Source organism: Anabas testudineus, chromosome 9, assembly GCF_900324465.2.
Source record: "Anabas testudineus chromosome 9, fAnaTes1.2, whole genome shotgun sequence".
Classification (NCBI taxonomy): Eukaryota; Metazoa; Chordata; class Actinopteri; order Anabantiformes; family Anabantidae; genus Anabas; species Anabas testudineus.
In genome coordinates this window covers 7,411,501-7,431,562 of record NC_046618.1, presented here as the reverse complement: position 1 = coordinate 7,431,562, position 20,062 = coordinate 7,411,501, and the positions used below count along the sequence as shown (strand labels likewise).

General features: G+C 39.5%; 3 protein-coding genes across 5 annotated transcripts in view; 2 read left to right on the top strand and 1 right to left on the bottom strand.

The window, feature by feature from the left end:
* Positions 1-12,829, bottom strand: part of LOC113150616 (rapamycin-insensitive companion of mTOR) — a 20,382-nt gene extending 7,553 nt beyond the window's left edge. For all 3 annotated transcript variants that reach the window (XM_026343196.1, XM_026343194.1, XM_026343195.1), the window contains exons 1-29: positions 12,687-12,829; positions 12,514-12,561; positions 11,005-11,102; positions 8,030-8,094; positions 7,689-7,820; positions 7,424-7,487; positions 6,941-7,067; positions 6,648-6,817; positions 6,183-6,250; positions 5,718-5,785; positions 5,512-5,594; positions 5,038-5,125; positions 4,259-4,349; positions 4,077-4,143; positions 3,810-3,890; positions 3,545-3,645; positions 3,226-3,391; positions 2,658-2,759; positions 2,516-2,562; positions 2,279-2,414; positions 1,974-2,173; positions 1,730-1,856; positions 1,363-1,527; positions 1,156-1,232; positions 982-1,060; positions 783-892; positions 606-693; positions 410-502; positions 198-304 (exon numbers count right to left, since the gene is read on the bottom strand). In XM_026343196.1, coding sequence (XP_026198981.1) covers positions 198-304; positions 410-502; positions 606-693; positions 783-892; positions 982-1,060; positions 1,156-1,232; positions 1,363-1,527; positions 1,730-1,856; positions 1,974-2,173; positions 2,279-2,414; positions 2,516-2,562; positions 2,658-2,759; positions 3,226-3,391; positions 3,545-3,645; positions 3,810-3,890; positions 4,077-4,143; positions 4,259-4,349; positions 5,038-5,125; positions 5,512-5,594; positions 5,718-5,785; positions 6,183-6,250; positions 6,648-6,817; positions 6,941-7,067; positions 7,424-7,487; positions 7,689-7,820; positions 8,030-8,094; positions 11,005-11,102; positions 12,514-12,561; positions 12,687-12,792 — 2,954 coding nt within the window. In that variant the 5' untranslated portion in view covers positions 12,793-12,829. The remainder of the gene's footprint in view (positions 1-197; positions 305-409; positions 503-605; positions 694-782; positions 893-981; positions 1,061-1,155; positions 1,233-1,362; positions 1,528-1,729; positions 1,857-1,973; positions 2,174-2,278; positions 2,415-2,515; positions 2,563-2,657; positions 2,760-3,225; positions 3,392-3,544; positions 3,646-3,809; positions 3,891-4,076; positions 4,144-4,258; positions 4,350-5,037; positions 5,126-5,511; positions 5,595-5,717; positions 5,786-6,182; positions 6,251-6,647; positions 6,818-6,940; positions 7,068-7,423; positions 7,488-7,688; positions 7,821-8,029; positions 8,095-11,004; positions 11,103-12,513; positions 12,562-12,686) is intronic.
* A 3,792-nt stretch (positions 12,830-16,621) lies between these two features.
* LOC113150440 (trihelix transcription factor GT-3b-like) lies at positions 16,622-17,868 on the top strand. The gene is made up of 2 exons (XM_026342969.1): positions 16,622-16,667; positions 17,272-17,868. The coding sequence occupies exons 1-2, from the start codon at positions 16,638-16,640 to the stop codon at positions 17,866-17,868; spliced, it is 627 nt and encodes a 208-aa protein (XP_026198754.1). The 5' UTR covers positions 16,622-16,637.
* Positions 17,869-18,144: 276 nt separating this feature from the next.
* LOC113150137 (unconventional myosin-VI-like) lies at positions 18,145-19,318 on the top strand. Its single transcript, XM_026342524.1, has 3 exons — positions 18,145-18,427; positions 18,523-18,752; positions 18,848-19,318. Exons 1-2 carry the CDS (start codon positions 18,158-18,160, stop codon positions 18,697-18,699), a joined length of 447 nt encoding a protein of 148 aa, XP_026198309.1. The 5' UTR covers positions 18,145-18,157; the 3' UTR covers positions 18,700-18,752; positions 18,848-19,318.
* Positions 19,319-20,062: the final 744 nt, after the last annotated feature.

Genomic DNA, 20,062 nt, shown 5'->3' with positions numbered 1-20,062 from the left:
TACTATGTGTGTGTGTTTGTTTTTCTTTGTAATGGGTAATGGGAAAACCTGTTAACTGTGAACATTTTGCTAGAAAAAATACCACAAAAATGCTTTAGAACATGAGGGAGAAAATCAGTTTAAATCGGTGTACATCAATTTGTTTTGCTACAAAGAAAAACAATTGTGTAAATGTACAGGTGTGAATAAGTGCTTACCCTCGTACTGACAGCACATCACAGTGCTGAGCCAATGCGACAATATCAGGAATTACATTCTCCTCCTGCAGGAGATTTAGACCCCAGTTTGAAGAGCCAATGTTGCCCTGCATTGAAACCAATAGACACCATCAGACCTATCTCTCTGCAGGTAGTATTATTATTATTATAATACTATTATGTTACAGAGGGTAAATTACAGTGTTACTGACCAGTGCCCAAAGAGCAGCCTTCAGCTGTTTAATGCCCTCCCAGGTGTCCAGCATCGGGGAGCGAACCGTGTAGCTGAGGTCAGGGACCACACTCTAGAGGAGACAGAAAAATACAGACATTAGGAAGGAAGGCTGATAAATGTAGACAAAAAAGGTGTGCTGCTAAACCAAGAAATCCGAGATCTGATATTTTTACCTGAGCCTCCAAGAGATGACAGCCTGTCTTATCATGGACCAGCTGACCATACAAGTGCACAGGGAGAAAGACATTTGGTCTTTGTAACCTAGAGACACAACCAAACACATTAGGCTTGAATACTTTGTTTCCTGTAGATCAACAGGTGCTGACAAACTCCAGCTCCACGCTTCTCACCTTTGGTTGCTGCGTCTGACGTAGTTGTCTCCATCAACAGGTTTGCGGTAGGTCGTTAGTGCTTCATTGAGCTGCTCCTCTATTAAATCTACATACTTAAGGTTGTATTCCTGCAATCCAAATATCATTTGTCAAGTCAAAGAGTTGAACATTTGTTAGTTTGTGGTACTATGTTACAGTAGACTAATATTAATAGTACCTTCTGCCATTTATCCAGCTGTTTGCTGACATATCCCCTCTCGTTGAGGTAGGAGAAACCTTTAGGAATAGATAGGAACCTAAACAGAAGGAATAAGATAAAAAGTGTATGCATGAGAAGGCATATACATAATTCAGGTTTACTAAAAGGCTGAAACATTAAACAAACACGCACCTGAGGAGCAGCAGGAGGCCTTTGTCTCCCAGGTGGGACAGAGCTGGTTTCAGCTGAATTAGAGCATGAAGGTTAGCCTGTGAAGCAGCACAGTGTAAGTTAGACACCAGGAACCACGAGCGTACAACACATCTATCTGTGTAATATTTGCGGCTCATAACTATTCAACTCCTCTGTACTGTGATTGACGCTATTTTCATCGGTCACCTTGTCTTCGCAGGCCTCGTCCAGTATGTCCAGGGCCTCCATGGACACGGCCTTGCTGTGGTCGTGAAGCTGTGTGACCAGCAACTCCATGCCCCAACTACTGAAGAACTCCACGCCTGCACGTAGCAGCACACGGAGGTGTTTGGTGGCATACAGCCTGCAGGTCTGCTTATTGAGAGAAGAAGAGAGGTCATGGCTACTGTAGTTCTCGTGGAAATACTAGTTTTCAGCATATTCATCTTGCCATGTTCTTGTTGTTCAGTTACAATTTGCATAATTTTACTCCCTACAGTCTTTGGTGCACATAGATAGAACAAAATTGCATGTTTCAGCAATAACTGTATGTTTGTGTGTCTAGCTGTTATACATCAGTAGCAGCAGTGAGGATCTTGGAGAGGATCACTCTGGCCAGACCATCTCTGCTATAGTCCAGTGTGGATACAGCAAGTTTTAGCACAGCATCCTGGTTCTTCACAGAGCACAGATTCAGCAGGCTGCATATACAGAAAACAAACAAACATGTCTGAGATTGTTATACCCTATGGGAATGGAAACGTGCCGAAAAGCTGTCAGTATATTGTTGTATATTGTTGTTTTTTTTGTTCACTCACCACTGAAACAGGCCACATTTCTCCAGCAGTTTGACTCCCTGTGGGTGCGCAGAGAGTGTCCCCAGGAATAGGAAGTAGTGTTGGCTGAGTGTGGTGAGCAGGCCATTACTCTGCAGACAGCGCTCCGGCTTCAGTCCAGAGGACGAGGAGAGCCATGACACCATATCCCTAACCAGGTCCTCGAGGTAGCCCTGACCATCCTTGTGACAGAAGGAAGACAGGAGAGAGGGCCAACAGGAGAGGAAAGTTAGAAACAAAATGACAAAAGGTAGAATATGAATTGTGTTTGTGCACACTTGTCTAACCTCATCTGAGTCCATGAGGAACTCAACAAACTGACAGCCAACCACAGTGAGTTGTCTGGCTTTTACGTGATCCAATGCAAGCCCTGCATACAATTTACTACTAGGCTTATAAAAGTACAGCAGCCTCCGCACAAACCTGCAACAAAAAGAAAAAAAATGTGAAACTGAAACAATATACCAAAAAATACACGAAACTACTGAAAATGCTGTGGTTTTGATTATGGAGGGGGGTCTTACTTGTGCATCTGTTCATCTTTGTTGTTCCTGAGGTTTACATTTGGCCACTGAGATAGAAACAACATTTAAACATTAGAGAAAAAAAAGCAAAACACACACACAACCTAGTCTGTGGCGCATTTTGTTTTGTGAAAAGCCTGACCTTAAGGATGGTGGCGATGAGCAACCAGTTCCACTCTAGGTTCTGCTTGTGGTTGAGAATGTGACTGTCCCTCAGGTTCGTCATCAGTGCTTCCTCTGTGTCCTGAACACAAACAGAGAAGACATTCAATAAATGGCTTTATATTTTCTCAAATTCTAATTTAATTAAATCAGCTGTTTAGTGCGAAACTGTACATCTGTTCAAAAACTGCAGTAAAGTCTCTTTAGTTTAGTTTAGCTTAGCACGAACATTGAAAGCAGAAGGAAACAGTCTGGCCTTCTAATGACATCAAGGACATCACACACAGTACTTTCTGTGTCTAACAGATATAGAAATGGGAAATGAGATGTGGTTTGAGAAGCATTTCATTTACAAATTGAAGCCATGTGCTGATGAAGTGACATCTGGCTGCTGTCAGGGGATTTGACACATTTTCAAACTCGGTTTTTCCATTTTTCATTTTGTATTGAACAAAGATGGATCTGATGTAAATTGTGGTTGAGATGAAAAAGTAAGAGTCACAAAGTTTAGCTTAGCTTAAACTCTGGAAAGACTTGTTTATATTTACCTTAATGACATAGATGTCCCTATGGGAACGTGAATGTGACTCTCTGCGGTTATGTGACGATACAGACTTGCGGATGATGTGGTCCAGGTAAAGACTGTGTGGTTTCAAGCCCTTCTTCTTCTTCTCATGAAAGCGCTTGAGATTGTTGACTGCTGCACTTGCCCGACTGGAACAAACACAACACAGTGGATCTGTGATTTTCAGACTTTCAAACTGGTTTGCAATTTGTTCTCACAATAAACAGACTGTGTGTGTGTGTGTTGTGTGTGCGGTGTGTGTGTGTGTGTGTGTGAGTACATTTGTCGCAGAATGTACTCACAGTCGTTTCTCCTGGGAGATGTCAAATGAAGCTGCCATGTTGATGAGAGTGGGAAGGCAGTGCAGGTGGTGACTATGGGAATGAGGAAGGATGGTGTTTGCCTAAACAAGAGAGGTAGGGGATGGAAGCAAAACAGCATTGTGTCATAGCAGGAGGCTTTTCAAAATACACAAGCATTATTCAATATTTACTTTTGCAGCGACACACAAAGTGAGACATGTTTTTATATCATGTGTTACAGATGCTTTCCGCATTTTTCTATTACCATGTGTAGAAGCTCTCCCAACAGGATGGTGGCTCTGACAGCGAGCTGATCATCACTGCTGGTCACAACTTCAACAAGTCCCTACAGTGTCATTATGTATGGAGAGAGAAAAGGTTCTGGCTTAATAGCAACACACAGAAGTAGCTGGGCAAAAATAGGCTATAAAAAATGGGCATATCTGATAAAACATTTAATCTAATAGTATTGCATGAAATGTATTTCAGATCAGGGCTTAGTTATAAGAAAAAGAAACACCGATCAACTAACCTCTAACAACCCATTGGTGATAAAGGCAGACAGGACAAATGCCAGGTAGTTGTCCATCAGATCAGGCCTAATGTAGCAAATGGGAAAAAATATATAAGAGAATTTTGGAGCTCCTGCAAATGCTACACTCCACAACTTTGTGAGTGTGTCAATTTTTTTCCATTCTTCCATAAATCTCTCACCTAGAGCGGGCTCGATGGGGAAGGATAACTTTGGCCTCAGCAGCAACAAACCCATCAGACAGTCTCCAGGTGTCCTGGAACCTGGCAGGGTCTGGAGTAGAAAAGAGCTAATATTGTAGTATAGTGTGTAAAATATTTCTATTTCTAAGAAGATTAAAAGACTTTAGTCTAAAACGTTGAGTGCTCTTGTTTTCACGATCATACAAGGTTGAGTAGACAGCATAGTAAAACATTATGTACCAGTGGTCTGATTGATCTATTGGATTGATCTATTTATCAGGCTGATCTATGACATTTCTAATTAATCAGCGTTGGCCGATGTCTGCACTGCTGCCAAATCTGCAGCCTACACTGTAAGTCTTTCACACATATATTCAACTATGAAAAATTATTTGGGTGTACCCTATCAGGGGAGCAGAGGGAGCCCAGGTGAGGTGAGACTTTACCAGCTTATGACTGTATGTCATTACGCTTGACTAATGTGATTTAAAAAAAAAAAAAAAAAACACAAATCACACTTCTGTTCCAGGAGTCCCCTGCATTTTAATAGCTGCTCCTACCTAAAGTAATTCAAATATTTTTGTGATTCATTAAATACTCTGCTATGAGTATTTAATGAATCACTAAAATATTTGCAGCATATTTACATTTCATTTTTAAATGTATTTTATAGCCACATTTTATATCAATATCACCATTAACCACCCAATCCATTAGGTTATATTACACTGGCAGAAGTATAAAAATGCATTACGTACAGAGAAAAGATTTTTACTCACCAACACTTAAAAGACCTTCCATGAAGTCTTCAGTTACAATGGGCACAGGGAGCCTGAATATCTCATATAACACTTCCAACAAGCCTTTCTGCAGGCGAAATTACATTAAAGCAATCAGACACAGTTATTTTTGAATAGTGGAGAGTACACTGTGCAAGGCTTGATTTATCCTAACGTTACTTCTATGTAACACAATGCTCCTAATGCTTGAGGGAGGCCTGGTTTCCCTTTGAATTCACAGGAAAGACAATATTAAAGGCTTAATTTGTGCTGATCAGTCAGTGCCACAGAAAGACAGTTTGGTACAGTTCTTATCAAGCTAACTACAGCTAGAGTAGACTGGGTGTTGGTGGGATGAAGCTTCAAGGTCAGTGAAATCATGGCTGCTAAAGTAAATAATGATGAACTTCTACAAACATCCTTATTCTCCCAGTCATACTTTAATATTTCGTGTAGAGCTGATTGGATACTCACCCTAACGTCCATGTTTGGTATGCTAAGTAAGCCAACTAAAGATTGTATTCCAGAATTTCCAGCCTTGCACAGGTTGATAATCCCTGAATACAGAAAAAGGACACATTTGACTCATAATGTGTACAACAGAAAAACTAATTAAAATGCAAAGAAAACATTTTCATTTATTTAAATAACTACATTTATCACTGTATCTAAGCCCTTACCAGACCACGAGCGGAAGGCTGCCACTATGGCCATTCTACTCGACAAGAAACGGGCCTCTTTATCCTCTCTGTGAACGTGAAAACACACTTATAGGATAAGACAGCAGGATCACTGTTTTATCTGCAAGTCATTTTTCAAAGGATAAAACTACATAACCAATACAAAATAAAAAGTGCAACACTGAAGTCAGCCAAGCAGATTCAATTGTCGTGATTTAGCCTGCATCACCTCCTCGAGCAAGTCACTGTGGAATCAAGTAGCCTTAAAAAAGAAGAGCCATGTCCCAAAACCACTGTACAAACCCTTATCATTCTCAACACATGCTGTTATAAATATAGGAACACAACAAATAGTAAACAGAGAGAAAGGTCAGAACACTATCTTTTTGTTTCTACTGTAACAGTGTCTCTGTTCATAACCCCCGCCCCAAACACACACACACACACACACACACACACACTCACTTTAGTTGCCCTTCAGCTGTGTCTGCGTTGTGACGGTAGTGAAAATCTGTGAAAGGCGCTAGGATTTGCTGGAAGACAGAAAACACACACAAAAGATGCATAAGTACAAAATACAACACCCTTTCAATGCTTTTTATTAGTTCCTTAAAATTACATGGACACATTCTTATATCTTGCAGTAGGAATAAACCTGCTGATCTCATATGACATCCATGAGGATATTATGACTGTAGAGATGAGGTGCTACATTCCCAGGTGTCTGTTTACAGACAATGAGGCTTTAAAGAAATGTTGTAACTGATTACTGTAAGATCCATGGGAACATGGTGGGTAACATACAGCTGCTAATCTGGTTTATCATTATTATTGTTTTTAATAAGAAAAAGAGGGAGCGAAAGAGAGGAACTTCCCAGCACACTGACGCATTTATAAACAGCTGTATCCTCAGAATTCATATCTGTTTACCTCTAGTTCGACGTCGACACGCACGTAGTGACGAGTACGTGGGTGGTTGAGTAGATGGAGGATGGTGGTGATCAGTGCTTCGTTGATGCGACTCAGCTGACAGTCAATCACACTCTTCAGGATGGTGCTGAGGCCTCCTCGTTTGGCGACGACTTCTGGGTTTTTCAGGGCTACAGTAACAAAGAAATGTGAGAGGCCTTTCATATTTTTTCATAACAAATTAGGTATTATTTCAGTTTTTTCTCTCAACATAACAACTTCCTTAGGACTCCTCACAAGGACTAGGTACAGACCTAGCTCACACACGATGGCAATGGCTGCACGAACCATGCGGTCCCTCTCCTGTAGTCCATCAGTCCCCACAGCAATTAGAGAGTTTGCAATAGAGGTGGGGAACAGCATCGCGTTGACAGTAATAATCTACAGAGAGAGAAGAGATGAAAAGAGAAACATGAGTCATCAAACAAAGCTTGGACAAACAGTCAAAAAATAACTTCAGTGGTAAGAGTGTTTTTATGGACACTTTTTAGGACTGTTTGAAACCCTTGTATATTCTGACGATCAAATATCTAAAAATGTATGTGATGATAACAGGCCAAGCTGAATGTTATGAGAAGTCTTTCTGGGCAATAGTTCCTTCCTGAAACAAGAGCCTGACTGCCTGTGTATGGGTGTGTGCATGTGTGAGGATTTACAGTAAAATACAGAAAGAGCTATAAATAACTTGCACTGCCTTGCACACTCAGAGAGAAAATGCAGCATGCAGAGTATCTTACCTTTCGGACGAGTCTGAGAGCCTGAGTTCTCTCCCCCTCATTGCTCTGCTGGATGTCAATGCATCTAAAACAATACATAATCAGTCATGTCCTGTTCTGTTCTGTTTCACCACAGACGGTCAGTAGAAAAAAACATGTCAGCAGGAGAAAAGTATGTATGGCTGAGGCAGAAAGATTTCAAATGAATATTCTTAGACTCAAAACATGAAATGCCAAGCAGAGAGCCGGTTCCCACCTAAATAGTGTGGCTAAAGCAGGATCTCACCTGGCTATCAAATAGTCCACCTGTAGTCCCAGGACCTTCTGTAGAACACTTGTATCTCTAATGAGGTAGCGGAGCGCCCGCAACCCTGCAGCACGCACTTCCTTAGCCTCATTCAGTAGAGCTAGTCGCAGACTAGAGGAAAAAAATCACAATGATTTGTAGTTTATTTTTCAATTAAAAACTCAATAAATTCATATTCCAAAAGTGAAGCCTGCCATCTGATTACAAATGCACATATTTCACTTGGTTGCATAAAAACAAGGCCATTAATTGTAAATTGATCACGTCAACAAAAAGTACACAATTTATAACAAATTACTATTGACTGCTACACCACTTACCAAATGATGATTTCTTCATGTGTAAACCCAAAGCATTCCTCACGGTGGCCAATACTGCATAGCAGCTAGAAACAGAAATAGAAATATTTCAATATATACCTATATAGAAATAGAAATAGAATAAATTTGATTAAAAATAGATTTCATTCAAACGAGGACAATATTACTCAGCTTTCAAGAATAAATTATTGAGATTATTGTAGCCCATGCAGGACATTTGGTTTTTCTACTTGTCTGTTACACATTGTCTTGTTTGTATGTAAATTGTAAATGAATAATATGATTATATAGATTATTCATCCATTGCACTGGTGGCAGATAGATGGTTATAATTACAAAAGCATGGGGCAACCCAAGTTCAATAGTGGGTGTTGGCTTTTCACGTCCACCATTTGCTGTTTATGAGTAAATCCATTTGTATGATGTGTTGGATATACAGTATAAAAACAGGAGGGGCAAACAGGGGCTACATGCAGTAGATTGACTAATTCTGTCATATATAGCTGCCCACAGTGTGATCATTCGCTCCTGTTTTCTGTAATATACCAGGCGTTGCTGTGGACTCTTTATCAGCATGAATGGCAAGGTTGTGAAGTGCTATCCCCACAAGTCATTATAACATTATAACATATATATCATAACAGCTGGAATATAAAGTATAACAATAACATTTTATTCACACAAAATTTAATATAAAATAAATAAATCTTTAGCAACTGCCAGTGTCAACTGGAAGCCAAGGCTAACAACAGCAACAGTCAAACCTGTATGTACAACGCAATGAGTTCACTGGGCAAAAGATGTTGTCATTTTCAAGCTGCCAGCTTTTGTCATAGGCACTCTGAGGCACTCTATCAGTACCAGCACCCAAGTGCCACTCCAAAGTAGTTCAGTCTACCTCTACCAATATAGCATCAGCAGGGGAGCCGATGAGCAAATGAAACAGGTAATTTCTGTGTGCGTTGTTCATTCAACTTGGATGTAAAGAAGAACAGAAGCAGAGAGAGAGAGGGAGCAAGATGGGATGGATGAACAGGGGCATAGTGAGTAGGGGGTTGTTTTAAACCAGCTTTGGTGTCAGAGTCCAAACATGCAGGAGGAGGGTAGAGAGGAGATGGGGAGAGGGGCATGTGACTCTCTCCAGGGGATTAGGTCACCCTCACTGTCCTGGACCCCTTATAAGGAATCAGAGGCTGGTGCTCAGACATATACTCAGACACACACACACACATCATGACTATTACCCTACTGTCTATTGTAAACAAGAGAGTTAGGTGTATGGATTAGAGATGCAAAACCTTAGGCCCACACACAGCTTTCAGTCTGCTACAGTACCAGCTGCACAGCTCACTGGCAGGCAAACGCTCACTGGCAGCACGGCCACTAAGAATTGGTAAAATATGTCCATGTCAGAGAGAAGTGGTCTAAGGCAACAGACTAGCTCAGTTGAAATGACCAAACATCTACATAAAATCAATGCCCAGGGCTGGACAGTTGTGCAAATGGCTCTGAAATTTCTCAATAAGTTGATAGTGAGCAAAATTTTTCCCTCATTGTTAGCCTTCAGTTTTTAAAGTGAGTTTTTTTTTTTTACACACAATTATTTCTGGTTAAAATAACAGAACTACTTGAAACTACATTGGCAAGAAAAAGTATGTGAACCTTTTAGAATTTCATAGTTTTATGAATTGTCATAAAATGTGATCTGATCTTCATCAAAGTCATGAGTATGAACAAATTCAGATCTTTCATGTCTTTGTTGAGAACAAACATAAAAACCTCATAGTGATAGTGGAAAAAGTATGTGGAATTAATAATAGCTTTGTCTTGTGTGGCTCTCTTCAAATCGATCCATAGCATCTCTGTTGGGTTGAGGTCTGGCTTCTGACTTGGCCACTCTGAAATTTGTTTTTGTTGTGGACGTGCTTTGGTGTTTTGGGTCATTCATCTTTAGCTTCACCCAACTTCTACAGAGCTTCAGCTGAGACAGACATTCTCACATTTTGCTGACAAATTTTCTGATACACTTGGGAATTCATCCTCTGAAAACTCCTTTTGGTGACGCATGGCTCACATAAGCGTATTCACATACTTTTTCCACTAGCACTAGGAGGTTTTTGTGGTTGTACTCAATAAAGACATAAACGATCAGAGTTTCTTGCTACTGTATGTCTGTGTGTGCTGTGTGGAAGACAGAAAAATACCTCACAGACCTTGTCCGCACTAAGTGAAACGCTATGTAGATGTGAAAACAACTTCCACCAGACTTCCTTTTAAAAAAGTGTCTTATAAAGCAACAGTAAAATGCTAAGACAGCTAAGTGTGAAGACATAGATCCAGTTCAGTTTTTAGAGTTAATTCAAACATTTTAAAGCTCTCCCCTGGTGCCTGTTAAAAACTGTGATTTTGTATCTTAGTTTAATGAAACACATTAATTATTTGATCTCATTGATATATGGCGACATTACAAAATACAACATAAAAAAAGTTTCCTCATCAACACTGCAGTACAAACCCAGAATAGAAATAAAGAAGTTGTGCAGTTGCTAAAACAATTTTGAATTGAAAGATAGAGATGGAGAGTTGCTTTTGATGCACATTAGGCCAGAGAGCTTTCCCATCCCTAGAGCTCCTGTTACATTCACTGTCAGCATCACAATGACAGGCACAGCTAGGCCTGCTGGCAGCAACACCCATGAGGAGAGGATCAAGGAGAGTTCAATGGTGACAGTACAGCAGAAGGGAAGCACAGCTACTCACTCTATACGCATATCTTACCAGTAAATCAACCTTCTAAAAAAAAAAGCTGTATTTTTGTGTGCACAGTTTTAACAGGGCTTTAATGGTAGTTTTTAGGACACTGCAACCTCTCAATGTTGTCACTTTGACTAAAATTTGTCGACACGTAGCAAACAATCAGCCACAAATAGCAAAGAAAACACTGTGATACATGTATCACAACTTGACAGCATTACCTTTATGAAGTTGTTCAGGTGGCCCAGTTTTCGCATGTTACTGACTCCGTGCGGTTTGGCCACATTTTGAAGTATTTCACGGAGGTTTTCTGATGGTTCTGCAGGAGAATGAAAAGGAAATACAAAGTAACTAAGACAAGCATTAAGCCTTATTTCCATAACTTCAGTCGATGAACCGTAATGATATGTTGCAGGAAGGAAGCTGGTTTAGCTGGTCAAACTAATTTAGTGTGTACAGTCACAACAAGGTCTAGACAGTGAGGGGGAGTGGGGAAGTGCTTTTCGTTTTTTGGTATCTTTCACATATAATGTGCTTACTATAATTCTTAATGTTTTTGACAAGCGGCAAGTGGTATATAGCACAACAGTTCACCACCTGTAGATACTGTATTCCACTTAAAAGATAAACACAACAGAAAATATAAATACATCAAAATAATAAATCATATGCACTATTTTCTCTTCTGTAACACTGTTTACCAGAGGATAAGGTAGATTTCATTTCAGTCTTTCAAACAGTAATAGCAATAAGTATTAGTCGTCGTTCACAAAATAACTAGCTAAATTGAATAAACTGACAATTTTGAGCTTCCAAACACTGGTCACTGCTATCTGCTAAGCAAGAACTGACTTTATCCTAGGTGTATGTGAGATGTTTTTTATGCGTAAGAGAAAATTATTAAAACCAAACTGCCACGAAATCTATGTAAGAGTTGAAGAAGTAAAACAAGTATCTATGAACACTGCCAGTCAAATCTTGAAAATTGCATAGATGTATTAGATACAGATTTAGAGCCCTTATTTAACAGGGCTATTATGGGAATTACAGACAGTATTTTGGGGCTCGATGGTCTTTAACTCACACATAAGTTGTTTATTATTCAGTTTTATGATTGTACAGAACTAAAACATAGTTGTCATATGTTGCTGCCATCATATTGGATTTCAGGTGCAATTTGAAAGAAGACCAGCAGGTACCTCGAGAACCGCAGCTGGTAAACAAGCTGGTATGCAATGTTGCTGCTGAGGGAGTAAAGCTGACCAGCCTGTGCAGCTGTGTGCTACTAGAAGAACCTCCCTGCGCCCTCTGAGCTTTTTAAATGCTACTCAGCTAACTGCTGCTTAGCTTTGAAACCCAATTTTTCCAACAGCCAGCGATGACCATTGCATGACTACATCACTTATGGTTGGTTGGTCAAATAACAGACTATCTTGCCCACTCACACCAATCAAAACAACAGAGTGTCGTCATGGCTGGTTAGCTGTGGTAGCTAGCTAACGCTAACTCAGCTAGTTAGTTAGCTAGCTACCGCCTGTTATTATGATATGGCTAGCAATGTTATTAGACCAAACAGAGAGGAAAATCTGACGAAATGACAACAGCAATGACAGGACAAGTGCACTGACTCTCTGCACTTTCACTTCATATGGCTAGTGTTTGCAGAAACGCTCCTGGTCCATTTTGAACAATAATCGCTTTCAGGGTGATGTGATGAAGCCTCTGCCTACCTCTGGTCAGATCCAGCGGTACGTTCTCTTCCCCGCTGTCATTCCGACCTGTCAAAAACACACAGCGCGGACGTGGTGAGGGATAACGCCAAGGTCATTGTGTCCTTGAGAAAAACAGTTTTTGCAATAACCCAATAGTACAGATAGCACTGAATCGAGTTTTTCACGCTTACCTCGCATCCGAAGACTCCGGATAGGACGGCCGCGGAAGCTGGCCGCCATGTTTCCAGGAACATACACAACACCGGAAACTTCGTCGTTTCTCGCGAGAAAACCCATAAGGGTGCTCGTCTGCACAGGGCTGCAGAGGATCTCCCGCAGACCGGGGATCAGCTGGATCAGATGGATCAGATGGATCAGATGGATCAGATGGACTCTCCCTGATCCCCCTCTGATCCTGTGTGGGACACAAGCAGAGATCTGACAAAGTGCCTGTATAACGGTCCATGAAAAAGGACCCGCTGAACACCTCGCCACTGGTTTGTTGTCTCACATATTATCATTTAAAAAAGAGGACAACATTAACCCCGTCATTATTTTGTAGATCTTTATTTGTGGTGAAGAAAGTCACAGTAGGCAAATTTTAACAGTAAATCCAGGCATCAACAATGAATAAATCATGCACAATACTATACTTTTTAAATGTAGAGGAAAAAAAAAGTTGAATATATATGTTAGTTTTCTTTAGTTTAATTTAATAGTAAGTATTAAAAGTAATCAGAAAGTACCACAGTAGAAAATTCCCAGACAGTAGTAGACTGTAGATTTACAAAAAAGTAAAAGTACAGACTTACAGTAGACTAAAGACAGCACAATATGTTAAGAATGAGAACATTCTCCAAAGTCGCCGTAAATATCAATTCTGTGGACAAATAATAATTAGATCTATGAGATACTGTCATGAGGACACAGACATTACATTAAGCAGCAGCTGGATATTATTGAGTATTTGCAGTAAGCTTTACGAAAATATATAAAGCACAGATCACAGCTTAACATATAATGCCACCTCCACTGTACTTTGTACAGTATGTAAAAGAAAAAGATGTAAAAAGTAAAAAGCCCCCCCCCCCCCCCCCCCAATGTGGTTGGTTGTAGTAGAGAAGAAATTCATGGTCATGCATACACAATTGCAAAAGTGATTGTCAGAGATAAGTCAATACTCAACAAGTGCACTTGTAAAATATAAGGTAGCATTTTTAGATTTTTGATTTATACTGGATTAAATGTAATGTAATTTAATTTTCAAGGTTTTGTGGGTACGGCACTATATTAACCACTAGATGTCATCCACGTGTAACACGCTACAGTCTGTAAAAAGCAGGAGTGGATGGGAAGAGGATGTCTTCTCATTTCAAAAGGAGTTCCGTGTCAAATAATTGGAACAGCGCGGCTAATTCACCTGTTTTTACCAAAGACATTTAGGTTAAATATCAAAAAATTAATTTAAAGAGAGAATTTCAACTTTAATTTGAGATGCAAAAGTATTGGAACAGGTGGTCTAAAAGTAGATTAAAGCAAAACATTAGTAAAAATGTAATTAACTCCCCTCATCTCTCAGATTCAGAATGGTTGACCTTGCTCCTATAGACAGCCCTTTGGTTTTCATTGGTTGATTTATCCTTCGTAACAACAAATGAAAGTTAAATCCAAGACAAAACCCAAGAGTAGTCTATTTATTGTTTGAACAAGCATTTCCACAGCTAGAGTCTATCTATCTGTTAAAACTTTGGAACTCTGATATTAAAGGGGCTTCACTCTGTTGTTTTATTTTTCAATATGTTTGCAGGGGACTGTTAATTACAATTGACCTAAATACTCTCCCAAAACCACCACTGTGATTTCTACTGGAATGACCATATGTGGCCCTTTAAAACCACAGAAACCAGTACTACTTTATCTCTGTAAAATCCCCTTCAATAGAAATGTGATACTACCCTTCTGTTTAAAAACATTAATTGTACACGGTCTTAGAGAGGTGTCATTATCATTATTTTGTCAATAAATGAAATGATGACTTCTATTATCTCTATTATTAACCCATAAAATATAAAAAGCATGTTTGCAATTTTAGATATTGAGCTTCTAAACTGTTTAAAATAATGGTGGACTTATTCAGTAAACATATATAAAATCAGACATGACCTTCTCTGTGGTGCGATGGAGGACTCATGGTGCAGTCCAACCGATTCATTTTTTCAACAGGACAATGACCTTAACACAGCCAAGATAACAAAGGAGTGGCTATGGGACAACTCTGTGAATGTCCTTGAGTGAACCGATTGAACATCTCTAGAGAAACCTGGAAATGACTGAACACCAATGCTCCTTATCCAACCTGATGGAGCTTGAGAGCTAGTGTAAAGATGAATGGGTGAAACATCCCTAAAATAGCTGTGCCTAACTTGTATCATCATATTCAAAAAGACTTTAGGCTGTAATTTTCTGCTAAATGTGCTTCAACAATGTAATGAACAAAGGCGGTGAAAACTTAATGTATATGTTTTTTGTTTGTTTTGTTTTTTTAATAACTTTGCAAAGATTTCAAACAAACCTCTTTCAGTTTGTCATTATGAGTTCTCATATCTTCTATTCCTTCTAAATCAACGAATTCCAACATTTGGAGGGGGGTTCTGGGCTTTGTAGGAGGACCTTGAAGATCATCACCATCATGAAGTCTCATCTCAGGATGTGAGGAGTCATTGCTCTCTATTAGGTTTTGGTGCTGCAGGAGTTGTGGGGGTGTAGGGCTAGATAGTTTGGTGCTGTGGTGTGGGGTAATGAAGGCACATTTGGTTTCTGGGTTTCTAGTTTTATAACCGTAGTAGCCTTCGGTTCACGGTCATTAATCCATACTGGCATTACTGAAGCAGAGGAGACACTGTGTTTGGAGGAAATGTCAGCATTTCCTTTCATCGCTGAAAATTACATTTTAATAAAATAAAATCAATAAAAATCACATTACCTTGAGCCACCACTATGTGTCATTACTTTTTAAAAATAGAGTACATTTAGGGAGGCTTATTTTAGTTGTGTAAGTAGACACCTTGAATAAGGGCCACAAATACACCAATACAGAGGTGTTTCTGTATGAAAAGGGCTACTGGTGAATGACATTCATGCTTACAATAGAAACACAGTAGTTTCTATTTTATAGGCTACCTGAACGTCATTTGGAAAGTCTTAAAATGTCCAGAGTGTAATTTGTAAGATGGCCAACTCGAAGTTAATGACTTGTTAAACTCCCTCTGCTATGAGTTTAATTATAATTAAGTAAGTGAATATAAAATCACTTGGTCTTTGGTCTTTACTAGTTGAAAATGTGATTCTTTGTTTACTTCTCTGCAAACAAGTGAGATGTCTTTTTATTTCACCACATTTGTCTTACACTACTACTACTAGTTACATAGATTCTTCATTCACAATAATCACCTAATAAATAATGAAATGTTACTATCGATAAACCTGCAAGTACAAAAGTACGGAAAGTGGATGCATCTAAAATACAATTTATTATATACAGTATATATACATACATATATATATATATATATATATATATATATATATATATATATATATATATATATATATATATACATACATATATATATTTATCATTCTGAATGGGCCAGGTCTTTCATTTGTTCTGGTGTATTTCTACACTGAATTGGTCTCCTTAAATGTAACATAATAACAGATTGTTGACCTTTCTGTTATCAGATTAATTAAAACCTAAACATAATGTATATATTTTCCTATTTCTAGTTGCATAGCTGATTAAATGTAGGTGTCAGAATGTTGACCACAGCTGATCAGGGTGACCAGTTATGACACCATGGTTCTGGAACTGTGACACCACAGTGAGTCTGGGTCTCAGAACCTGTTTCTGCACAAACACTTTCCATTTAGAGTCGATACCCTGAACCGAGTACTGTCTCTGTGTTTGATTGTAACAAACCCTTAACTCTTGCAAAGCCAAGACTTTTACACTTTTGAGTAACCTCAACAACTGTATCAGAACAACCCACAACTCTGAAACTACAACACTGTTTCAAGTTGAACTCCAACTGCGAAGTGCCACGCTTGTTTAAGTGCCACTGCAGTTTTTTCACTTAGCTGAAATGGACAGGCATTTTAGCTCAAGACTTCAGGTAAGATTTACTTATTTCACAATGTTTTTATCTAAACTGTGCCCCTCAAGCTACTTTCCCTGGATTTCATTCCTATTTTGTTCAACATTTTACAGTGAGTTCATTCCCATTTAGTTGACAGGGTAATGCAGTGTCTTTAATAATATGTCATTTCAATTCAAACAGAAAAGGATAAATTCATGATTGATTCTAGAAATGAATCCTTGCTTTGGCATCTTGAGATACACTTTTTCTTTGAACTAGAATAACCTTGCTGTTATTGTCTCACATCAGTGGATGAAAAACAAAAAGTAAAATACTCAAGCACATATGATCTTATAGAAAACCGTGACCCAAACTAATTTTACCAATTTATCTACAGTAAACAGAACCGAGTTAACTACAAATAAACTTAAAGTAGACATTTCAGCATTTCTTAATACTGAATGGCCTCAAAAATGTTTGATTTTAGTGCATTTATGATATTAATGTGTCAGCTGTGGTTATGTGTTCCACACAAGTACTTTTCCTTGACTACACTATATTCATCTGTATAAAGTGTAATTGTAGTGTTAAGATAAAACTCAATTCTTAGATATGCATTACACTTCTTATTGTGTTTCAGGGATCTGGACCAAGGCACGTCGGTGCTGCCTTTTATGGCCCAAAACTGCATGCACTGGGGACAGTGCAACTGCAGACCACCGGCCAGTTGCCTGAAAGCTCACTTGTGGAGAGCCTCAGAAAGGCTCTCGTTTCTGCAATCAGTGAGATAAAGGTCCTGAAGGAGGAAAACCAAGCCCTGAAGGAGCAGATTGACCTCCGGAAAAATCAGAGCCAGGTAGAGGTGAGCCAGCTCCAGGAGAAGCTCACAGAAAAAGATGAGCTCTTCAAAAAGGCCACAAAAGCCCACATGGACTGTCTGGCTCTGCTGGCTGAAAAAGACACGGAGGTAAAAACCAGTGAAGAGCACTGGGAGAAAAGATGTGAGGCTCTGAAGGAGAGCCTGCAACAGGAGATGGCTCACAGAGAGGAGGACTGGAGGAGAAAAGTGCAGGAGGTGGAGAACGAAAAGAACCTGCTCTGTGAGGAGTGGCACAGGAAGGAGGAAGAATGGAGGAAGAAGGAGAGCCGGAGTGACGAGCACATCAACCTCCTCACGTCCAAGAACAAACTGCTTCTGGTACGTTGTTTGTTTCATCTTCAAATAATGACTGGATGAATTCACACAGCTTGGTTTACATAGTTTTTGCACATAAAAAAACAAACAATGTTTTTCCTCTTTTCAGGAAAAAGTCAAAGACCAAGAAGCAGAAAAGACTGAGAACAAAGAAGGTGACAAGGTGGGAAGTGAACCACTGCTGAGTGACGAGAAACACGTCAACGACAAAAAAGAAAGAGAGACAAAGGAAGACCAGGAGGAGGTGAGACAGCTCCAGGAGAAGCTCAAGGACAAAGACGAGCTCATCAAAAGAATCACAAAAAAAAGACAAGCTCGCACAAAAGCCCACATGGACTGTCTGGCTCTGCTGGTTAAAAAACACACAGAGGTAAAAACCAGTGAAGAGCACTGGGAGAAAAGATGTGAGGCTCTGAAGGAGAGTCTGCAACAGGAGATGGCTCACAGAGAGGAGGACTGGAGGAGAAAAGTGCAGGAGGTGGAGAACGAAAAGAACCTGCTCTGTGAGGAGTGGCACAGGAAAGAGGAAGAATGGAGGAAGAAGGAGAGCCGGAGTGACGAGCACATCAACCTCCTCACTCCCAACAACAATTTGCTTCTGGTACGATTGTTTGTTTCATCTTCAAATAATAACTGGATGAATTCACACAGCTTGGTTTACAGAGCTTGAGAATTTGTTTTCATTTCTCTTTTCAGGAGGTCGTCAAACAAACAAAGGCTCAGGTAGAGCGCAAGATAGAGGAGGCGAGACAGCTCCAGGAGAAGCTCAAAGAGAATAATGATCTCATCAAAATAAACAAAATAAAAATACAAGCTTGCAGAAAAGCCAATAGGAACCGTCTGGCTCTGGTGGCTAAAAACACACAGAGATAAAGACAAGTGACGAGCAGATCAACCTCCTCACGTCCAAGAACAATCTGCTTCTGGTACGATTGTTTGTTTCACCTTCAAATAACGACTGGTTGAATTCACACAGCTTGGTTTACAGAGCTTGACAATTTGTTTTCATTTCTTTTTTCAGGAAGTGGAAAAAGTCAAAGACCAAGAAGCAGAAAAGACTGAGAACAAAGAAGGTGACAAGGTGGGAAGTGAACCACAGCTGAGTGACGAGAAACACGTCAACGAGAATAAAGAAAGAGAGACAAATGAAGACAAGGGGAAAGACAAAGAACTGTTGGTAGCTGTAGCAGAGTACCCCTGTTCCTGAAATCCCACTCCCTATTACTCCTCCCTAACCCTCACCCATTCCTCCATTCCTCCCCTAAGTCCATCTCCTTTATCCTTCATAAAGACAAAGAACTGCAGGTAGCTATAGCAGAGTACCCCTGTTCCTGAAATCCCACTCCCTCTTCCTCTCCCAGCCTCACCCACTCCCTATTACTCCTCCCCAACCCTCACCCATTCCTCCACTCCACCTTTAAGTCAACCCACCTTTACGCCTTCCCCTTCCCACTTTACCCATTCCTCTTCACCCTTGTCTTCATGTTATCCACTCCCTCCATCCAACCGTCACTCAGCCCACCTTTACAGCTCAGCCTTCCCTTCTTGTAACTGTATTAAATTGTTTGTGTGTTATATTGCTGTCAATGTGTTATTATTGCATTTCTGTAATAAATTTGAATTCAAATCTCGTTCTATTTCTCTATCAAAAGTGCAGGAAGTGGATCTATTATTCAATTTACATTTACTCAGTTAAGTAGCAGTAGCTGATGTAACTCAGTCACTGTTTAATAGTGGTAGAAACTCAGGGATGGCAAATGAAATGTTTTCCTTTCCCGTAAATACACAGCAGCAACTTTGTTCTACATCAATCACTAGATATACGCTGGACATTTGGCTGCTATTTATTTTATTATTTATTATTATTATTATTATTATTTTATTTTCTTAAATATTAAAGATAAAGATAAACTTTATTGTCATTGCAACATCGTACAACGAGATTAAGGTGCCAACCAGTCTGTGCCATATATATATAGAATGAAAGGAATAAAAAAAAAAAAGAAAAGAAAAAAGAAACAGAATAAATAATCAGAGACAGTCAAAAGACAAAATAAGACACAAACAACCCTTCAAGTAATCAAAAAAGATCACATCACATTGTGCTCCGGACCAGCTCTCACTCCCACAAGTGAGCATACTGTCAGAATTACAGTACTAGTTTCTATAGTCTGTTCTTTACAGTGTTTAATGTAGTTATTGCTACTGGATAAAAGCTTTTCTTAAATCTGTCAGT

What these genes read in the sequence shown, in the direction of transcription:
- LOC113150440 (XM_026342969.1), top strand. Translation starts at nt 16,638, where the DNA reads ATGGACAGGCATTTTAGCTCAAGACTTCAG. An exon ending in ATTTTAGCTCAAGACTTCAG is followed by an intron (nt 16,668 to 17,271) that starts GTAAGATTTACT and finishes ATTGTGTTTCAG; the next exon opens with GGATCTGGACCAAGGCACGT.
- LOC113150137 (XM_026342524.1), top strand. Translation starts at nt 18,158, where the DNA reads ATGGACTGTCTGGCTCTGCTGGTTAAAAAACACACAGAGGTAAAAACC. An exon ending in CCAACAACAATTTGCTTCTG is followed by an intron (nt 18,428 to 18,522) that starts GTACGATTGTTT and finishes TTCTCTTTTCAG; the next exon opens with GAGGTCGTCAAACAAACAAA.